The following is an 18,421-nucleotide window of genomic DNA, read 5'->3' on the forward strand; positions in this document are numbered from 1 at the left end:
TTTCTTTTTGCTGTTTTAATTGAGTGGTTTTCATTGCCCTGTCATTAAGTTCACTGATCCTTTCTTCCACTTCATCTAGTCTGTTGCTGAACCCCTCTACTGTATTTTTCAGTTCAGTTTTCTATTCTTCAGCTCTGACTTCTTTTTGGTACTTTCTTATATTTTCTATTTATTTGCTGAATTTCTCATTTTGGTCATCCATCCTTCTCCTAAGCCACGTGAGCATCTTTCTAAATATTATTTTGAATTCTTTATTGGGTAAATCACCTATTTCTATTCCATTAAGGTCTTTTTCTGAGGTTTACCTTATTCTTTTATTTGGAAAATATTCCTTTGCTTCTTCATTTTTTTGGACTTTCTGTGTTGGCTCCTATGCAGTAGATAAAACAACCATCTCTCCTAATTTTGAAGGAGTAGCCTCTTTTAGGAAGTAAGTGTTATCATTCAGCCTTTCTCGAGCTCTTGGTTGGCTCTCAAAACATTGTGATAGTGCAAGCAGCCTACTTTATTCTCAGTGCTCCCAGTAGTTGAGGGTGTGCCAAGACCTGTCAGTGTAGCAAGGGAGAAGATCTCAGTCAGCACCTAGATTCAGGATGATTGGAAGCCAGACCTTCAGGCAGCAGCTTTTAATGTATGCAAATGTCTCTTTCAGTAAAATACTTGGAGATGTGTGTGGCAGCTGAAAAATGCTGAAAAATGTGGTGCACAAGTTCTTTTCAAAGAGAAACTGATAAACTGAAGTGAGCTAAAGGGAGAACAAGAGGATAGCACCTGCCAGTCTCCTTCGTCTCCAGGGAGAATCAGAATCAACCTCTAGTCATGAGCTAAATAAGAAACATGAACCTCAGGCAGTAGCTTTTAAAGTATGCGAACAGGACTTTTTCAGAAAAAGATTGGGAGACGGGCATTTCTCTCTGCTCCCACCATGCTGAGCTTGAGGAGATAGCTGCAGCAAATCTTTGTGAACCCATTACAAATTATTTCTTTGTTTTCCACAGTCTGGTGGATCTCATGAACACAAGACAAGTGCCATTGGCTTTCAGAGCTCGGTGTTTTGGGGGCCCATTCTTCTGGTAGAAGTCTTAGTAATTGGGGGCTAGATACTGGGTCGAAACTCTTCGTGCCTCAGGAAGAAGCTGGAAGTTGTAAGCTGCTTTGTGATTGCCTATCACTGAACCAGGGGTGGGTTTATCGTGAGAGCCTGTCTCAGCTTTTCCTACAAGTTTCAGTGTATTTTCTCGTTTGCTTGATATGTACGATTTGTTCAGCTATTTCTGAATTTCTTTAAGTGGGAATTGCGCCATATGTAGCTATAGATTCAGTGCATCCATGAAAGGAAGTGATTTCAGGAGCTTCTTATGTTGTCATCATGGACTGGAACACCCTCTCCCTCTCCCACCCTGTCCACTGTCTGAATGTATTATTTTTATATTAGTTTACTTTGGGGAATAGGGGTTGGCAGTAAAGGAGAAAGGAGTTAGTTTTATTAGACAATTGTAGGGAGTTGTGAGGAGGTACTCTCAAAAATATGGAAATTAAAAAAAAATGCTGCATTCTCAGCACTCACTTAAATTCTAAAGATCAACATAGACAGAAATGAATGGTCACCTAAAAGAGACAGAGAAGCTCTTAACTAGGGAACACTCTTATTTAGACTGAATTGATCAAAATAGGAATTCGATCAGCTATTTGTTGGCAACATCCACCCAAACACTGTTCAGGACAGAAGTGACTACAGTCATAGACTTTTAAATATTCTATTCTTATTGACAACTTAATCTCTAATTTCAATTACAAACAATGGACTGTATTAGTCTGACAGGTGTTAAATATTTGACATTAAATATTCCTTAGTTTGATTCTACAATCAAAATCCTTCTGCTTTTGATATGGCTTCTCATAAAGATCTTATGATGAGGAGAGAATGTGCTGATAATCAAGAAAATGTATATTTTGTTCTATTTAACTTCTTAACTTATCACTGTAAGTTAATAAACTAGCATGTGGTTTTAATGCATCAGTCTAATAAACTCAGATAATGTGAGACAAATCATGAAACGTGATTTGTCTCCTTTTGTACTGAAAATCTGATTTCTGCATCTAGAAAATTCAGATCTTGGAATTTAATTAAAGTAACCAAAACAACAAATGTTCCTTTGTGAAGTCATTTCAGAAAGCAATCTAATCCTTTTCCCTGTTGGTGTTACTCATTTATCCGTATGTAGCAGAAAGTATAAAAAACAATGCAAATTGTCTCAATGAACATCCTCCAAATTCTTTTATAGTTTCTATCTTGGAATACAGAGCCTTGAAAACAAAATAAACAAACAAACAAACAAATAACAACAACAAAAAAGGTTTTTCTTATTCCTTTACTGGGGAGTGGGATTTGCATGCAATCTATCTCAAGGAAACAACTGATAACAGAAACTCAAAGCAGAAGTCAACAATTTGAGAATGTGGCTGCACATGAGAGACAGGATTTTTTAGGGCATCTATCATGAAAATTATATTGTCTGGTATCCAACATCATAACTCCCATGTAGTAAATGGTTTCTACTACAATAGCCCCAACCTAGGCAGTTCCCAGTACCCAGAATCAATTCCCTGCTTGCCCTTCACTCATGAAATTACGTAAGCTATCCAATATGTTGTCATAAATTCTTTTTTTTTTTTTTTTGCATAGAGAAAGTAGATCCAGTTGTCTGAAACTAAGAACTCCAATTAACACTCTGAAAAATCCAGTATTTTTAATTTCTATAGTTCTAGCCTATGAACTTCAGTTTTACCATCTTGATGATACCACCACTAATAGTAATGAGCTAGCATTTACTTGGGTGCTTCAAAAATAATTTGAAGGATTGTGATAAATCATCTATAAACATTTTGTTTAAATATTCTATGTTCCTGAAAGACCACCTCGGGAGAAGACTGATGGGAAAATTACAGGTTCACCATAAAAGGATACAAATATTCTTAATAAACCAATTCAAAGATATCTTTTTTTAGAAGTATTTAGATTACTATCAATATTTTAGAAGAGAACGATTAAAATTATATGTAACTTTTTCTTGCTCTCAACAATACAGTAATTCAGTATTTTTAAAGTAGCCCGCAGAACTCATACTGGCAGTTCTAACAAAAACAAATATGCCATTAAAAAAAAAGATTCCTAACTGTTGTCCCTTTGACTGTACTTTGGCTAGAAAAGTTGTTGTACCTGAAGATTGATCTCTGCCTCATAGAAGGTTAGGCATGAGCAATAATGTCGATCTGAGTCGATATCTGTCAGGACCACCACAAAAAATGTTGGCTGCTTCCTTTCTCTGGACAGCTGCCACCCGCTGGGCTGACAAAACTAAAGGGGATAGAAAAAAAATGGTCACATTTTAAAAATATAATGAAAATTTATTTTTACAAATCTCTTAGAAATGTTAAATGCCCCCCCCCATTTAAAAACTTTCCATCTGATGTGTCACGTTACCTCAGCCAATATAAACAAACATGTACAGATTTATAATGTAGAACACCTTCACTAATGTGCATATACATTTTATGAGAATAGCCTAAATTTTCCAGATATGACTCATTCTGAGACACAGGTTGGCATACATGGGAAAAGAGCACCAAAATGTGAGACTTTCTCCCATTAGAACAAATAATAAAGTAAACTAAAGACAAAGTGCTAAGTCTCTATCACTGATGGAATACAGAATTATTTTTAAATTTCTTCATTTATCTAAGAGGCTTCGATTCATTACAATGAAAAAAAAATATCTTGTTCATCAAGACAGACCATATTCTGGGCTATAAAATACATGTTAAGATGTTTTTAAAAATAGAAATCATACAATGTATGCTCTTAGACTACAGTAGAATTAAACTAGAAATCAGTAACAGAAAGACAGCTGGAAAAGTCCAAAAATACTTGGAGATTAAACAACACATTTCTAAATAAACATGGGTAAAGGTGAAATCTCAAAATAAATTTTAAAATATTTTTAACTAAATGAAAATAAAAATACAACTTAGCAACATTTGTGGGCTTCAGCAAAAGCAGTACTTAGAGGGAAATGTATAGCATCGAACGCAAATATTAGAAAATAACAATCAATAATCTAAAATTCTATCTTAGGAAACTAGGAAAAAGAGCAAATTAAATCTAAAGCAGGAAAAAATTTTTTAAAATTACAACAGAAATGAATGAAATGACAACAGAAACTCAATAGATAAAGTTAACAAGACCTATATATAGCTGGTTCTTTGAAAAGATCATTAAAATAGACCAACCTCTAGCCAGGCTAAGAAAAAAAGAGAGTAGGTACGAATTACTATCAGAAATTATCCCAAAGATGGTAAAAAAAAATATGAAAGAAATACTATGCACAACTCCATGTCCTCAAATTTGATAACCTAGATGAAATGGACCAATTCTTAGAGAGACACAATCTGATAAAACTCACAAAAGAAGAAATAGGCTATCTGAATAAGCTACATCTATTAAAGAAATTGAATTGATAATTCATAACCTTCCCAAACTGAAAGTATCAGGCCAAATAAGTTTACCAGTGAATTCTACCACGTATTTATGGAAGAAATTACATCATTCTCTACAATCTTCTTCCAGGAGAGAGAAGCAAGGGAAATACTTCCAGACTCCTATGAAGGCAGCATTACCTTAAATACCAATAATAGAAAAATAAGTTAACAAGAAAACTATAGACCAATATATCTCGTGAACACAAATGCAAAAATCCTCAACAAAACATTTGTAAATCAAATTAAACGATGTATGAAAAGAATTATATACTACAACGAAGTAGGATTTATTCTAGGTCGCAACGTTGGTTCAATATTTGAAAATCAACTAATATCAAGAAGCTAAACCACCCCCCCCAAATCATATAATCATATCAATAGATGCAGAAAAAGCATTTCAAAAAATTCAACACCTATCCATGACAAAAATTCTCAGCAGACTAAGAATGGAAGAGAAGTTCCTTAACTTGATAGAGAACATTTATTTTTTAAAAAATCTACAGCTAACATCATACTTAACAGTAAGAAACTAGAAGATTTCTTCCTAAGATTATAAACAAGGTAAGGATGTCCTCTCTCTCTACACCTTTTCAAAACAAATGTTTGTGTAGAAAACCTGAAAGAATTGACAAAAAGTAATCCACCTGGAAATAATAAGCAATTATAGCAAGGTTCTAGGACACAAAGTTATATTCCAATAATGAACAAGATTTATTTAATATAAAAAATACAATACCATTTACATTAGCACCCTCTAAAAATAAAATGAAATGCATTAGCAGCCCCCCCCCCAAATAAAATACTAATCTAATAAAATATATAAGATCTATATATGAGGAAAACTATATAACTCTGATGAAAGAAATCAAAGAACTAAAATGAGAGAGATTCCATGTTCATGGATAGAAAGACTCAATATTGGTAAGTGCCAGTTCTTCCTACCTTGATCTATAAATTAAATGTAATCCCAAATCAAAATCTCAGGAAGTTATTTTGTGGATGTTGATTTTAAGGCTTATATGGAGAGACAAAAGAACCAAAACAGCCAACACACTACTGAAGGAAAAGAACAAAGTCAGAGAAATGACACTATCCAATTTCAAGACTTAGTTTAAAGCTACAATAATTAAAGACAGTATGGTATTGCTAAGAGACAAATAAATCAATCACACAGAATAAGGAGCCCAGAAATAGACCATACAAATATAATCAACCAAACTTTGACAAAGGAGCAAAGAAAATACAGAGGAGAAAAGACAGTCTTTTCAACAAATGATGATGAACCCACTAGATATTTACAGTAAAAAAAAATAAATTTAGACAAAAATCTCCCACCCTTCACAAAAATTAACTCAAAGTGGATCATATACCTAAAAGTAAAACATTTTTACCATAAAACTATAAAACTCCTACAAGTTAACATAGTAGAAAATCTAGATAACCCTGGGTTTGAACGACTTTTTAGATATGACATCAAAAGCACAAACCATGAACTAAATAATTAATAAGCTATTCTTCATTAAAATTAAAACTTATGCTCTGTGAAAGATATTGTCAAGAAAATGAGAAGACAAGCCAAGGACTGGGAAAAAATACTTGAAAAGACATCTGATAATGTCATCTAAAATATGTAAAGAATTCTTAAAACTCAATAACAACAAAATGAACAACCCAATTTAAAAAGGGACAAAAGATCTGAACTGACACTTCACCAATAAAAATATACAGAAGGCAAATAAAAATATAAGGTGTTCAACATCATATGTCATTAGGTTATTGCAAATAAAAACACAAGATACTACAACACACCTAATGGAATGGCCAAATCCAAAGCACTGAAAACACTAAAATGCTGGCAAGGATGTGAAGCAACAGGAACTCTCATTCATGCAAAATGGTACAGACACTATGGAAGACAGTGAGGAACTTTCTTACAAAACTAAGCATATTCAGAGCACATGATCCAGCAATTGTGTTCCTTAGTATTTACCCAAAGTAGTCAAAAACATGTTCACACAAAAACCTATAGGAGCTTTATTCATAATTACCAAAACGTGGAAGCAACCAAGATGTCCTGCAGTAAGTGAATGGACAAATAAATTGGCACATCCACACAACTGAATATTATTCAGCACTAAAAAGAAATGAGCTATCGAGCCATAAAAAGGCATGGAGAAACCTTAAGTGCATATTACTAAGTGAAAGGCACCAATCCAGAAAGGCCACATATGGCATGATTCCAACTACATGACAATCTGGGAAATGCAAAACTATGGAGACAGTAAAAACATTAGTGGTTGCCTGAAGTTAAGGGTGTGGTAAAAACATGAATAGACAGAACACGGAGGATTTTTAGGGCAGTGAAACTATTCTGTATGATACTAAAACAATGGATACAAATTATGACCCATTTGTCGAAACCTATAGAATGTACAACACTGAGAATGAATTATAATGTAAATTATGGACTTCAAGTGATAATGACGTGTCGACCAATGTAGGTTCATCCATCAGTTGTAACAAATATACCACCGTGGTGGGGAATAGTAATAGTATGGGAAGCTGTGTTTTGAAATAGAGAATATATGGGAACTCTGTACTTTCTGCTCAATTTTGCTATAAATCTAAAACTGCTCTAAAAAGTAAAATCTTTTTTACAAAACAGAAGAAAAAAAGTATCTTGATTAGAATTAATGTTCAACAGAAAGAGAAGAAATAGAATTGGGCTCACCAATACAGCAGCTCTCAGTGCCAGATTACTTTTGCTTAATAATTGCAATTTTGAGCAATTTTGTTAATCTCTCAGAGCCTCAGTTTCTCATCTACAAAAGGTAGAATATTAGTACTTACCTGCTACTAATTTTGGAACATGTACATAAATTAACACATGCAAAGTGCTCAGAATAGCCTCTGGTGAATAATTTAATGATGTGTTAATTATTAGGATTATTACTCTCTTGTTTCCAACCTCAGTTTCTATCATTATATCTATAACGCTTTCTTTCTTCTTATGTATCAATTTTTCTAAAACCTGTCTCTCCTAAAATAAAATAAAATAAAATAAAATAAAATAAAATAAAATAAAATAAAATAAAATAAAATAAAATAAAATAAAATAAAATAAAACCTGTCCCTCTTTCATTGTCTTGTTGACTCAATCTAAAATGACATCAAAAAAATTAAGATTTGGATAGTTTCCGACATTTGGAGAGATACCTTAAACATGTTCAAAACTTCTCTGCAGAATGAAGAATTCTACCAGACCAACAGATTTTAATGTAACACATTATAAAAGTTCACTGATATGTTTACATAGATTCCACACTGCAACTAACCTTTAAGAAATGACTATTTATTAAATTCTGGTGTGGTATTCAAATAAGAGTTTCTACAATTATCTGAAAAGGTTATTAAAATACTCCTTTATCCAGCTACATACTTATGAGACCTGATTTTTTCCATATACTTTAATCAAAATACAGCAAGAACTTGAAACCTGAAGCAGGTATGAAAACTATACATACATATACATATACATATACATATACAATCTGTCTTTTATTAAGCCAGTATCAATGATACTTACAATAAAGCAATATCACTCTTTTCCCTATTTTTTGTTTTTGAAAAGTTATTTTTTTCTTAAAAGTGTGCTATTTAATAGGCAATGGTTTACTGTTATTTTTAAATGAATAAATGGCTTAAAATTTTCTAGTTGTAATTTCTAATACATGAATGAATAGACAAAATTACATGAACAAAACTCCTTGAGATCCTCAATAATTTGTGACAGTATGGAGTGTGAGACCCAAAAGCATAAGACCTGCTATTCTAATGAAATGAGTATTAGCATGTAACTAGCCTTGCCTTAAGCTACTTGGGTAGCAGAAAGGTATAATCCTCAGGAGAACTGAGGAGTTTAGTGAGGTTACAACAAAACTCAGAAGTTTCTTTCAGAATCTTCTTATTCTCTCTCTCAACAAACTTCTTTCCTAAATTAAGTACATGTTTCTAAAATGAGTTTTACTGTTTCAAAATCATGAGAGCTTGGGTTATAAAATAATATGATTTACAGAGCCTGAATTATCAGTTCTACTTGTTCAACAAACAAATGTTCTGATACAAAGCAATATAGAATCCGTTCAGTAAATTAATAGCAAATGATATTCTCTTAGAGGTCTGTCATTCATTATCATTAGCTGCTTACAAGTCTTGGTAAATGATATGAAAAAAACTATACACCACAAAATGGCAACATATTTTCACAAAATTTAAATGAAACTAAAGGTTTCCAATAAGGATTAAACTAAATCTCTTTATGTTAGTTCCAATTCTATCAAATATACTGACATCTCAACCTGGAGGAGAGTTCACAAACAGCCAAATAACTTTTAAAAGCTTATAAATCTATTATTTAAATAAGCAGATATTTTGCTACTTAAACCTAGAAAAAGCAATTCTTAAAATGCCCACTTTTCTCAAATGCTTTACAGATATACAAAATATAGTAAAAAAAATTACAGGATAACCAAAAATGTCCATGGTATTATTGTGACTAATTTGAATTATCTTTGAAAGTAAAATATTGCAGAAGGTTCTCTGAATAACATTTCCCAAGACCTTCATCCATATCTATAAATTTACAACTCACAGTCACATTTTATTGTCCAAGTTTTATATTTAAAAAAAATTAAAAGTATCCCTTTAAAAAAAAGCAGCCAATAAGAAAATTCTTTCTTCCAATAGAAAATAATAAACACATAATATCCAGAAGGATAATATGAGAATTTAGGTAGCAAGGCTTCCTTAGTTAATTAAATGGCCTCATTTCGGTAAGTTAATGTTATAACAGGAATTCTGTTGAATGCTGATTTTTAAAAAAAGTATTAACAGTAAAACTTTTGGGAAATTCCAAAGATTATTTTTCAGACTTAATAAGTACTTCTTCAAAATGAAGCTTAATGTGACCACAACTAAGATAGTAATAGTAATTCATGGTGGGCCTGGTCAAATTTATTTTACTAAATTTTCACAAAGACGCTGTCAATGCCTAGTCCACTAGACATTTGTTACACATGAGATCCCTTATATGACACTTAAATCAGAGCTATATAAAGGAATTTTCATACTATGTATTTAAAAATATCATTAGAATATACTCCATAGGAAACTGGATGCTGCATTCTCAAATGAAAATATACGAATATTCAGAAAATAAACAATAACTCTCGCATTTGAGTTTATACAAATGTTTTTTCGAAAGATGAAAAGAAATTTAACCTTCGGTTAAATGTCTACTTTTCAAATTCACTGTATCATAAGATTAAATAATAACAGAATTTGGGGTATCAGGAGATAACCCTATTATTTAATGAGAAGTAGTCAGCATAAGATTTGGATTTAAAATTTAAACAAGCTTGTTCGACAATTTCAAATCTTAACTAAAAGTGTGCTGAGGAAGTAATAAACAATGAGGGAGAGGACACTACAATTCTTGAACCTGAGCTCAAGTATTTCTGACAGGAATGTGAGAGAATATTTAGACAGCTGGAAACAGAGTAGTCACTAAAAGGTAGTAAGCAGAATGATAAGCATTAAACAAACAGGATAAAACCAGGATGTTGCTCTCCCCAGTGTCTTTATTGGCAAACAGAAAAAAAATAAAATGCTATCACAGGTGCAAAAGTGTTTAGATTGACTGTCATAACTGACTAGCCTATATTCTGCCCCTCTTTTTCAAGTCACTGCAAAACATACATTATCAATGAAAATACGATATAAGCTGACAAATGATATTGTTTTCAAACATACATGAGTGTACATGAAACAAGTTGTTTTTGACTATTCCCTTCTATCTGACCCTCACCCTTTCACACAGAACATGCTCATAGAAATTTTACAACATATCTGGGGACAATCAATATGAGGATTCCTTTTCAGGGTGTTATATGTCTTTGTCTAGCTCCAGTTTTCTTTAAGCCCTTGTTATAACCTGGAAACAAATGACACTTCAAAGTTGCAAGGTTAGAAATGATGGATACTACTAGACTCCACATATTAATGCAACACAAATACCAACTTCATTTATTTGCTTGTTTAATTGCCCCAATGTATGAAGGAGATCACTTGCAAACTGACCACCTATTTACAAAAAAAAAGTGCTAATAATTCCTCCTATTTGTGAAATACTATATAACTGTATCCTATAAAACTCATTTTACAAATGACTAAACCAATGCTATGAGATGTTTAGGCCATCTAGCTATTATACACCAAAGGCAGGACTAGAATTTAGTCTCTATCTCTAGGAACTGTTTTTTCACTGATGAATTATATTTATAATTGGATATTATTTTATGTTAATACAAATTCATGGTAGAAAAATTGGAAAAAAAATGAAAAAAAATTTAACATGAAACCTTTCCTTGTACCATTTATCTGTGGATATGCACAATATTTATATAAAAGGGAATATATTACATATGCAGTTATGAGTCCTGTTTTTTTTCCACCTTCTGTAATATGTACATTTTCCCATGTACTCATACACTTTTAAGAAAATTATTTTTAATGACCGAATATTACACCATCATATAGGTATACATTAAGTACTACAATTTAACCAATCCCGCACTGTTCATCATTTATGGTGTTTATAGTTCTTTAAATACTTAATGAAGGGATAAGCACGGTATTTTATAAATCTTTCCAGGCATGTCTCATTATTTTCTTAAGGAAAAGGAATTGGTTTTGTAGAGCACCACCAAAATGAGTACAAAAATGTTTAATTACCCTTGAATTCCTTTTAAAGGTTAGGCGACTCCTAAATTATTTTGTTTTGCTGACAGCTTTCTAAAGAGAAAAGAAAAATAGTGATAACAAATAGCAATATTCTGACCGAAGGAAAAGTGATTTGCAAAATAAAGTAACAGAAAGTTTAAGAGACTGAAATCTGTTGCCAAGTCAGGGCATGGTAATGTCAGGTGTGTGCTGACATTACCATAAACAGATATTTTTCAAAGAAAACATTCAGAGAATGTTCAAAGAAAATATTGTAGTCATAAGACTTTAGAAGAGAAGCCAATTTAAGATTTAGGAAATTCTCCAATGTTTTACTATCAGAAAACAATGGTTATCACATATATGTGCCTAATTTTAGTGGGCAGCTTTTGATGAAGTATACTTATAAAGAGACTACCCAAAACAATTTGCTTTAAATGAAGCTTAATTTAAATAGATCGCCACTACTGTTTTTAGTAGAAATTTACATTGAGATATTTTATTACTGCTGCACAACATGACATTGTCCTCATCAATATAACAACACTTTTACTATGTATAAGATAATAGGATTGTGTGCCTAAAGAATCCAAACATTGTCTAAACACTGAACTAATAAGAGGTTAGTATGCAGGTGGATATAAACACATATAAGAGTCAATAGTTTTCTTTGATATTGGCAATTAGGAACTTGGAAAAAAAAGATCCTATTCATAATCTTAACACATTCTCAAAGCCAGAGGATGACCTAACCTAACCTCTTAAGCTTTTAATATTTTGGCATATCAGTCTCATGAAGAGTTCTACATATAAGGCTTTAAATACAAAATTTCAAAAAGCAAACTCCATAGTGAAAAATGAATATTAACACATTCTCAAAGCCAGAGGATGACCTAACCTAACCTCTTAAGCTTTTAATATTTTGGCATAGCAGTCTCATGAAGAGTCCTACATATAAGGCTTTAAATACAAAATTTCAAAAAGCGAACTCCATAGTGAAAAATGAATATTTGAAATAGCTTCTAACATTAACATTTTGAAAAAAATACAACTGCACATGATTTACAAATTTAAAATAATTCCAATATGAAGGGCACAAAAATCATTGACTTCCAGTTAAGCGTGGCAGATGAAGCAAATGTGTTTACCTCCAAGACCACCTGAAAACCCTCCAAAGTTACAATAAAAAATACAAACAGCAAAGTAATGTGAAAGGAAGTAACAACAGGTTTAAAATGTTAAGATTTTGGAAGCAGAAAACTGGTTTACACTACAAATTCCCGGGGAAGACAAGGAATAGGAAACACCAGGTATATACGAATGTCACCAATTAGAGAGGAAAAAGGAATTCTGTGGTCATAAACACAATGCAAAGAGAAACAAAACACTTCAAATACAGGAGAATTAAGGCTTCAAAACCATTAAGAGGAGAAGTTTAATATAACAAAGAATAGTTACAGAATAAAAGAGATACCACAACATTTAAAAAAAATAATTATAAATGGAACTGTAACACTGTTCCAGTAGGTGCCCAAAAGGACAGACAAATGGAAAATGGTAGAGAAATAAGTAAAAAAATTAGATTGCTATAAGAGTTCTAATTCTCATGTAATAGGAAATTCAGAAAATATATATTTATAAAAATTATAAAATAAATAACAACACAGCCTTCTCCTTCCTCCCCCCAAAAGGCCCAGAACCTTAGAACAGGTTTAAATTCCCATATGTCTAGCATAATGAGTTAATGTTTTTAAAAATCCATTAATATCATCATGACATTTCAGAATATGGAAGATAAAGAGAAGATCCTAAAAGTTTCCAGAAAGGAAAAACTAGGTATTTGCAATGGATCAAAAATCAAAATAGCAATAGAAGTCTATTAATATAACTAATCACATTAATAGATGTAAGAAAAAAATCACCTCCATAATTTAAAAAATGAGAGATAATTCATCGTGCCCATTCTTATAAATACTAGAGTGAGTTCCACTACCACTGATATTATTTACTGAACATATTAGCTGAGGCAACTACACAAGAGAAAAAAATTAAAGATACAAAATTTGAAAGGTAAAATCATTATTTGCCAATGATATGATTATATAAACTGGAAAAATGAGGAGGATCAACTAAAAAACCAACATAAGGAACAGCGGAATACAATAAGGTAATAAAATATTAAATTAATATAGAAAGATAACTCTCACTTTGGACTCTCATTTCTACCCTGCACACTGAACCACCTTAAAAAGCTGGACAAAAATGTGTGAAATAATAGTTTGCAAGGTACTGTGTATCAGGCAATGAAGGATAAAGATCCTGAAAGGAAACAATGTGAGTTCTACTACTGGCCCTGTTTCCTGCCTTGCAAGAGTTTACAGGCTATAGTGCAGGGAGGAGAAACAGAATTAAAGCTTAGAGGACTTCCTAGATAAGGAGACAGAGTAAAGACCCTTTGGAGGCCATGGCAGCTACAGTTCTTAGGACAGAACACCAGAGAAGAGGGAGCTGCACAGAGAAAGAACGTGATTTTGGCAGGGTACTTGCTGATCAGTGCATGTGTGAGGAAACCACGTGAAGCTGCCCAAAGACCCATCTGAAAAGATGTGAGAAAACAGTGCCTATTATTAAGCATGGCTGAGAAAAGTGCCTATTCCTACCACCCGAACATTCTATTAAATATTAACTGGGCTGCAAAAAATAATGACAACCAATAATGGGGAGAAAAATTAATCAAAACTGATTTAGAATGACAGAGATATTAGAATGAGCAGAAAAAGACAGAACAAAGGTTACTATAACTGATTCCCATATATTGAAAAAGTTAGAGACATGAAAAATACAAAAAACTCAAACTTCTAACGACGAAAACTACAGATGAGGATAAAAAAAATATTTGATGGGATGATCAATGGATTAAATGTTACAGAAGACCAGAAACTTGAAATCACACTAATAAAAATTAACTGAAATGAAATAGAGAAAGAAAGAACCCTCCAAAATGAAATGATTTCAGTGAGCTCTGCGAAAACTTCAAGCAACCTAATATATGAGTAATAAGAATTGAGGAAGTGAGGAAGAGAAACAGAAAAAAAAAAACCATTTGAAGGAATGATGGCCAAAAACAACATCAGATGAAAAATATGACTCTCTATAAGACAATAAAGAGCACCAGAAGTGTTAACTACAAGAGTAAATACATACAATTTTTTCTTATTATTTTACTCCCTTTTAAAGATGATTGATTACATGAACAAAAATAACATTGGCACATACATTTATAGTATATACGAAAGTAAAATGTATGTCAACAATAGCACAAAAGTTGAAATAGAAAAATGAAAGAGTACAGTAGTACTTATGGTTCATATATAATAGGAAAGGAGGTATAGTATCACTTGAAGGTAGAGTGTGTTAAGTTAAATACACTATATGTTAAAGATGTGTAAACCCAAGATATGATGGAATTAAAACTAATAACCCAACAAAAGAAATAAAATGGAATAATCAAGAAAAATAATCACATCTAAAAGAAAGCAGACAATAAAGGAAAAGACCAATGAGATGAATGGAAAACAAAAAGCTAAATAACAGACTGAAGCCTAACCATATTAATAAACACATTAAATGGCAAAGATATTGAAACTGGACAAAAAAAGACCCAACTACATGCCACTTGCAAGAAAAATGTTATATATAAAGGCCCAATGGAGTTAAAAAAAAAAAAAAAGGATGGAAAACCAATGTCCTAATGCTAACATCAACCAAAAGAATGCTGAGTGGCTATATTAATATTAATGTACATGAGAGAGCAAAAAAACAAATAAGGCATTTTACATGATACTATGGATCAATTCACCAACGGGGCATAAAATACTAAATATTTATGCCCCTAATGAAGATGTACAGAATGCTTGAAACAAATCTGATAGAAATGCAAGAAAAAAGACACGAATTTTTTCTAATTTAGTCAAAGATTTCAAAATCTCTCTCAACAAGTAGACCAAATAAAAAAAAAAATAGTAAGGATGTATATTTGAACAATACTATCATCCAACTGGAACCTAATTTATGTTTATAGAACACTTCACACAACAGCAGCAGAATACACATTCTTTTCGAGTACACTTGGAACATTTACCAAGATAAGAACATATTCTGGGCCATAAAATAAGTTGCAATAAATTTTAAAAGATGCAAATCATGAAAACTATGTTCTCGTACCACAATGGAATTAAATCAGAAATCAAAAACAGAAAGACCTCTGGAAAATGTACAGTATTTGGAAACTAAATAACACATTTCTAAATAACTCATGGGTCGAAGAAGAAATCAAAAGGGAAATGAGAAAGTAATTTGAACTAAATGAAAAGAGAATTTGGGGGATGCTACTGAAGCAGGACATAAGGGGAAAGTTATAGCACTAAATACTTAAAATAGAAAAGAAGAAAGGTCTCAGTCAATGAACTCATCTTTTACCTTAAGAAACTAAATAAGAACAGAAAACTGAATTTAAAGTAACAGAAAAGAAAATTATAGCGATCAAAACAGAAATCAATGGAATAGAGAACAGATAAAATAGAAAAAAAAAGTAATAAAAGTGAGCTGGTTCTTTGAGAGGATCAAACTTGATAATCCTTTAGCAAGACTATTAAAAAAAAGAAGACACAAATTGCTTATATCAGGAATGAGACAGATGATGTCACTGGAGAGTCTACAGATATTTAAAGGATCCTAAGAGAATATTGTGAATAAATTTTAGCAAATAAACTTCACAATTAAATTAAACAAAATATCTAAAAGACATAAACTACTCAAGCTCACTCATGAAGTAATCAATAGCCTAGATAATCCTGTACTTGTCAAGGAAAATAAAAGTAATTAAAAACCTTACCATGATGAAAACTACAGTCCCAGATGGCTTCATTAATAAATTTTATTAAATGGTGAAGGAATCAATAATAATAGCAATTCCATACAAACCCTTCCAAAAAATTGAAAAGGACAGGATATTTCCCAACTCATTCTATGAGGCAAAATCTGGCAAAGACATTATAACAAAGAAAACTATAGTCCATATCGCTCATAAACATAGTTGCAAAAATTCTTATTAAAATGTTTTTTAGCAACCTGAATCCAACAACATAGTAAAAGTCTTATAAATACATCATGACCAAGCGGGATCTATTCTAGGAATATAGGGTTGGTTTATATTTGAGAAGCAATTGATGTAATTTGTCATTTTAACATTTTTACATTAAAATGATAAACTAAAAATAAGAACTAATATGATCAATTCAATGGAAGCAGAAAATGCATTTAACAAAACAGCTTCATTTCTGTTAAGAACTTTCAGCATGTTAGGAGTAAAAGTGAATTTCTTTAAGCTGATAAAAAGAATCGATGCAAAAACTAGGCATTTCATATCTCTAATTAGCCTGTACAGTAGACTTTATTAAGACTGTAATTATTAAAGTTGAAATTTTACAAAGAGATTTGAAGAAAAGAGAATCATTTTATGAAGACTTCGTACATTTTATGGAAAAATTAAGATCTAGTCAGTACAGAGTGTTAAGATTTCAAAAATCTTTCAGGGCCAATAAATCTGTTGACTTTCTGAAGTGCACTGCCCTTTAAAGAGTAAGAAATACTCATATATAATGGCTCAGGAAAAGCTATGTACTTTTAACTGAAAAATGGAAATTAAAAAATAATCATAAGTATTTCTTTTTTTTTTCAGAATAAATTCAAAAGTTAGTGCTTAAATAGAGGAAATAAGGTGAGTTCCAATTCCTCTTCCTTTCTGGTTTATAAACATTGGAATTTTACTAATTTTTTGGATTACAAATGGAAGCAATTCTATCATTTGGGGCTTTTCCACTTATAGTTCCATTATCATAATCTCACACACACACAAAAGAGAGAACCCAGGGAATCTTGATTTCAATCAACTCCTTCAAAAGCCTATAAATAATGTGGCTAATATTACATGAAATTTAAACCTGAGAAATTACACCATGTGTGCGGAACATTCATTTGTATTCTTGTCCTTTAAAGTTTTTCATAATTGCCCAAGGAAGAAGTAAACTTGAGAACTACTGGTTTTCTATTTAAAGAAAATAGAATTCAAGGGCCTGCTAATCCCTAACAAGCCTAATCTAAAGGGCAAAAAGGAATGCAAGGTACCAAAGGTACTATTATTTTTAAGGGAAAAGTTTACAAAACAAAGGGGAAAAGCAAATACCACTTTTCCAGGAAAAATGACTTATTGGACTAGGTCTGAACAGGAAAAAACCTTACAAGATAAAACCTTTCAGGACATATTAAGATCAGTATTACTAAAACCTGGCTTCAAAATTAAGTACATGCAAAAAAATCTCAACAAAATATCAGCAAATTTAATTCTATAATATAGAAAAAGATAACTAAATCCCAACAAGTGGGGTTTATCCAGGCAACTAATGGCTGGTTCAATATTCAAAAACGAATCCATATAACCCATTATTTTAAAAGGCTAAAGAAGGAAAACCACATGATATTAATAGATTGAAAAAAAAAAGCATTTAACAAAACTTCAACACCCATCAGGATAAAAATTCTCAGCAACCTAGGAACACGAGGCCACTTCAACCTGATAAGTGGCATGCACAATAAACCTACAGCTAATATCATAGTAATTGGAGAAAGAAAGCTTTCCACTTATGAATAGGAACAATGCAAGTATATCTACATTCACCATTCTGGCAAGAAAAAGAAAGAAAAGACATATAGACTAGAAAAGATGAAATAAAACTGTCCCAACTTGCAGGTGACAAGAATATCTATCTATGTAGAAAATCTCAGGAAATCTACAAAGAACGTTCCTAGAACTAATATGAATAAAATTGCAGGATTCAGGCTCAACACATAAACATCACTTAAATATCTATATACTAACAATAATATAAAATCAAATTAAAAAAACAGTAACACTTATTACAGCGCCAATAAAATGGAAGTATTTAGGTATAAATTTAACAAATCATGGCACTTATGAAAGAAATCAAAGAAGACATTAAAAATGCTAACATGAGTATCAGAAAACAACATACCAACAATTGCA

General features: G+C 31.8%; 1 protein-coding gene across 5 annotated transcripts in view; it reads right to left on the minus strand.

Moving 5' to 3' along the window:
• Window positions 1-18,421, minus strand: part of SBF2 (SET binding factor 2) — a 364,550-nt gene that overhangs the window by 205,042 nt on the left and 141,087 nt on the right. For all 5 annotated transcript variants that reach the window (XM_016147353.2, XM_016147354.2, XM_036220406.1 and 2 more), the window contains exon 3: window positions 3,221-3,358. In XM_016147353.2, coding sequence (XP_016002839.2) covers window positions 3,221-3,358 — 138 coding nt within the window. The remainder of the gene's footprint in view (window positions 1-3,220; window positions 3,359-18,421) is intronic.

Source organism: Rousettus aegyptiacus, unplaced genomic scaffold (genome assembly GCF_014176215.1).
Source record: "Rousettus aegyptiacus isolate mRouAeg1 unplaced genomic scaffold, mRouAeg1.p scaffold_m13_p_5, whole genome shotgun sequence".
NCBI classification, from domain to species: domain Eukaryota; kingdom Metazoa; phylum Chordata; class Mammalia; order Chiroptera; family Pteropodidae; genus Rousettus; species Rousettus aegyptiacus.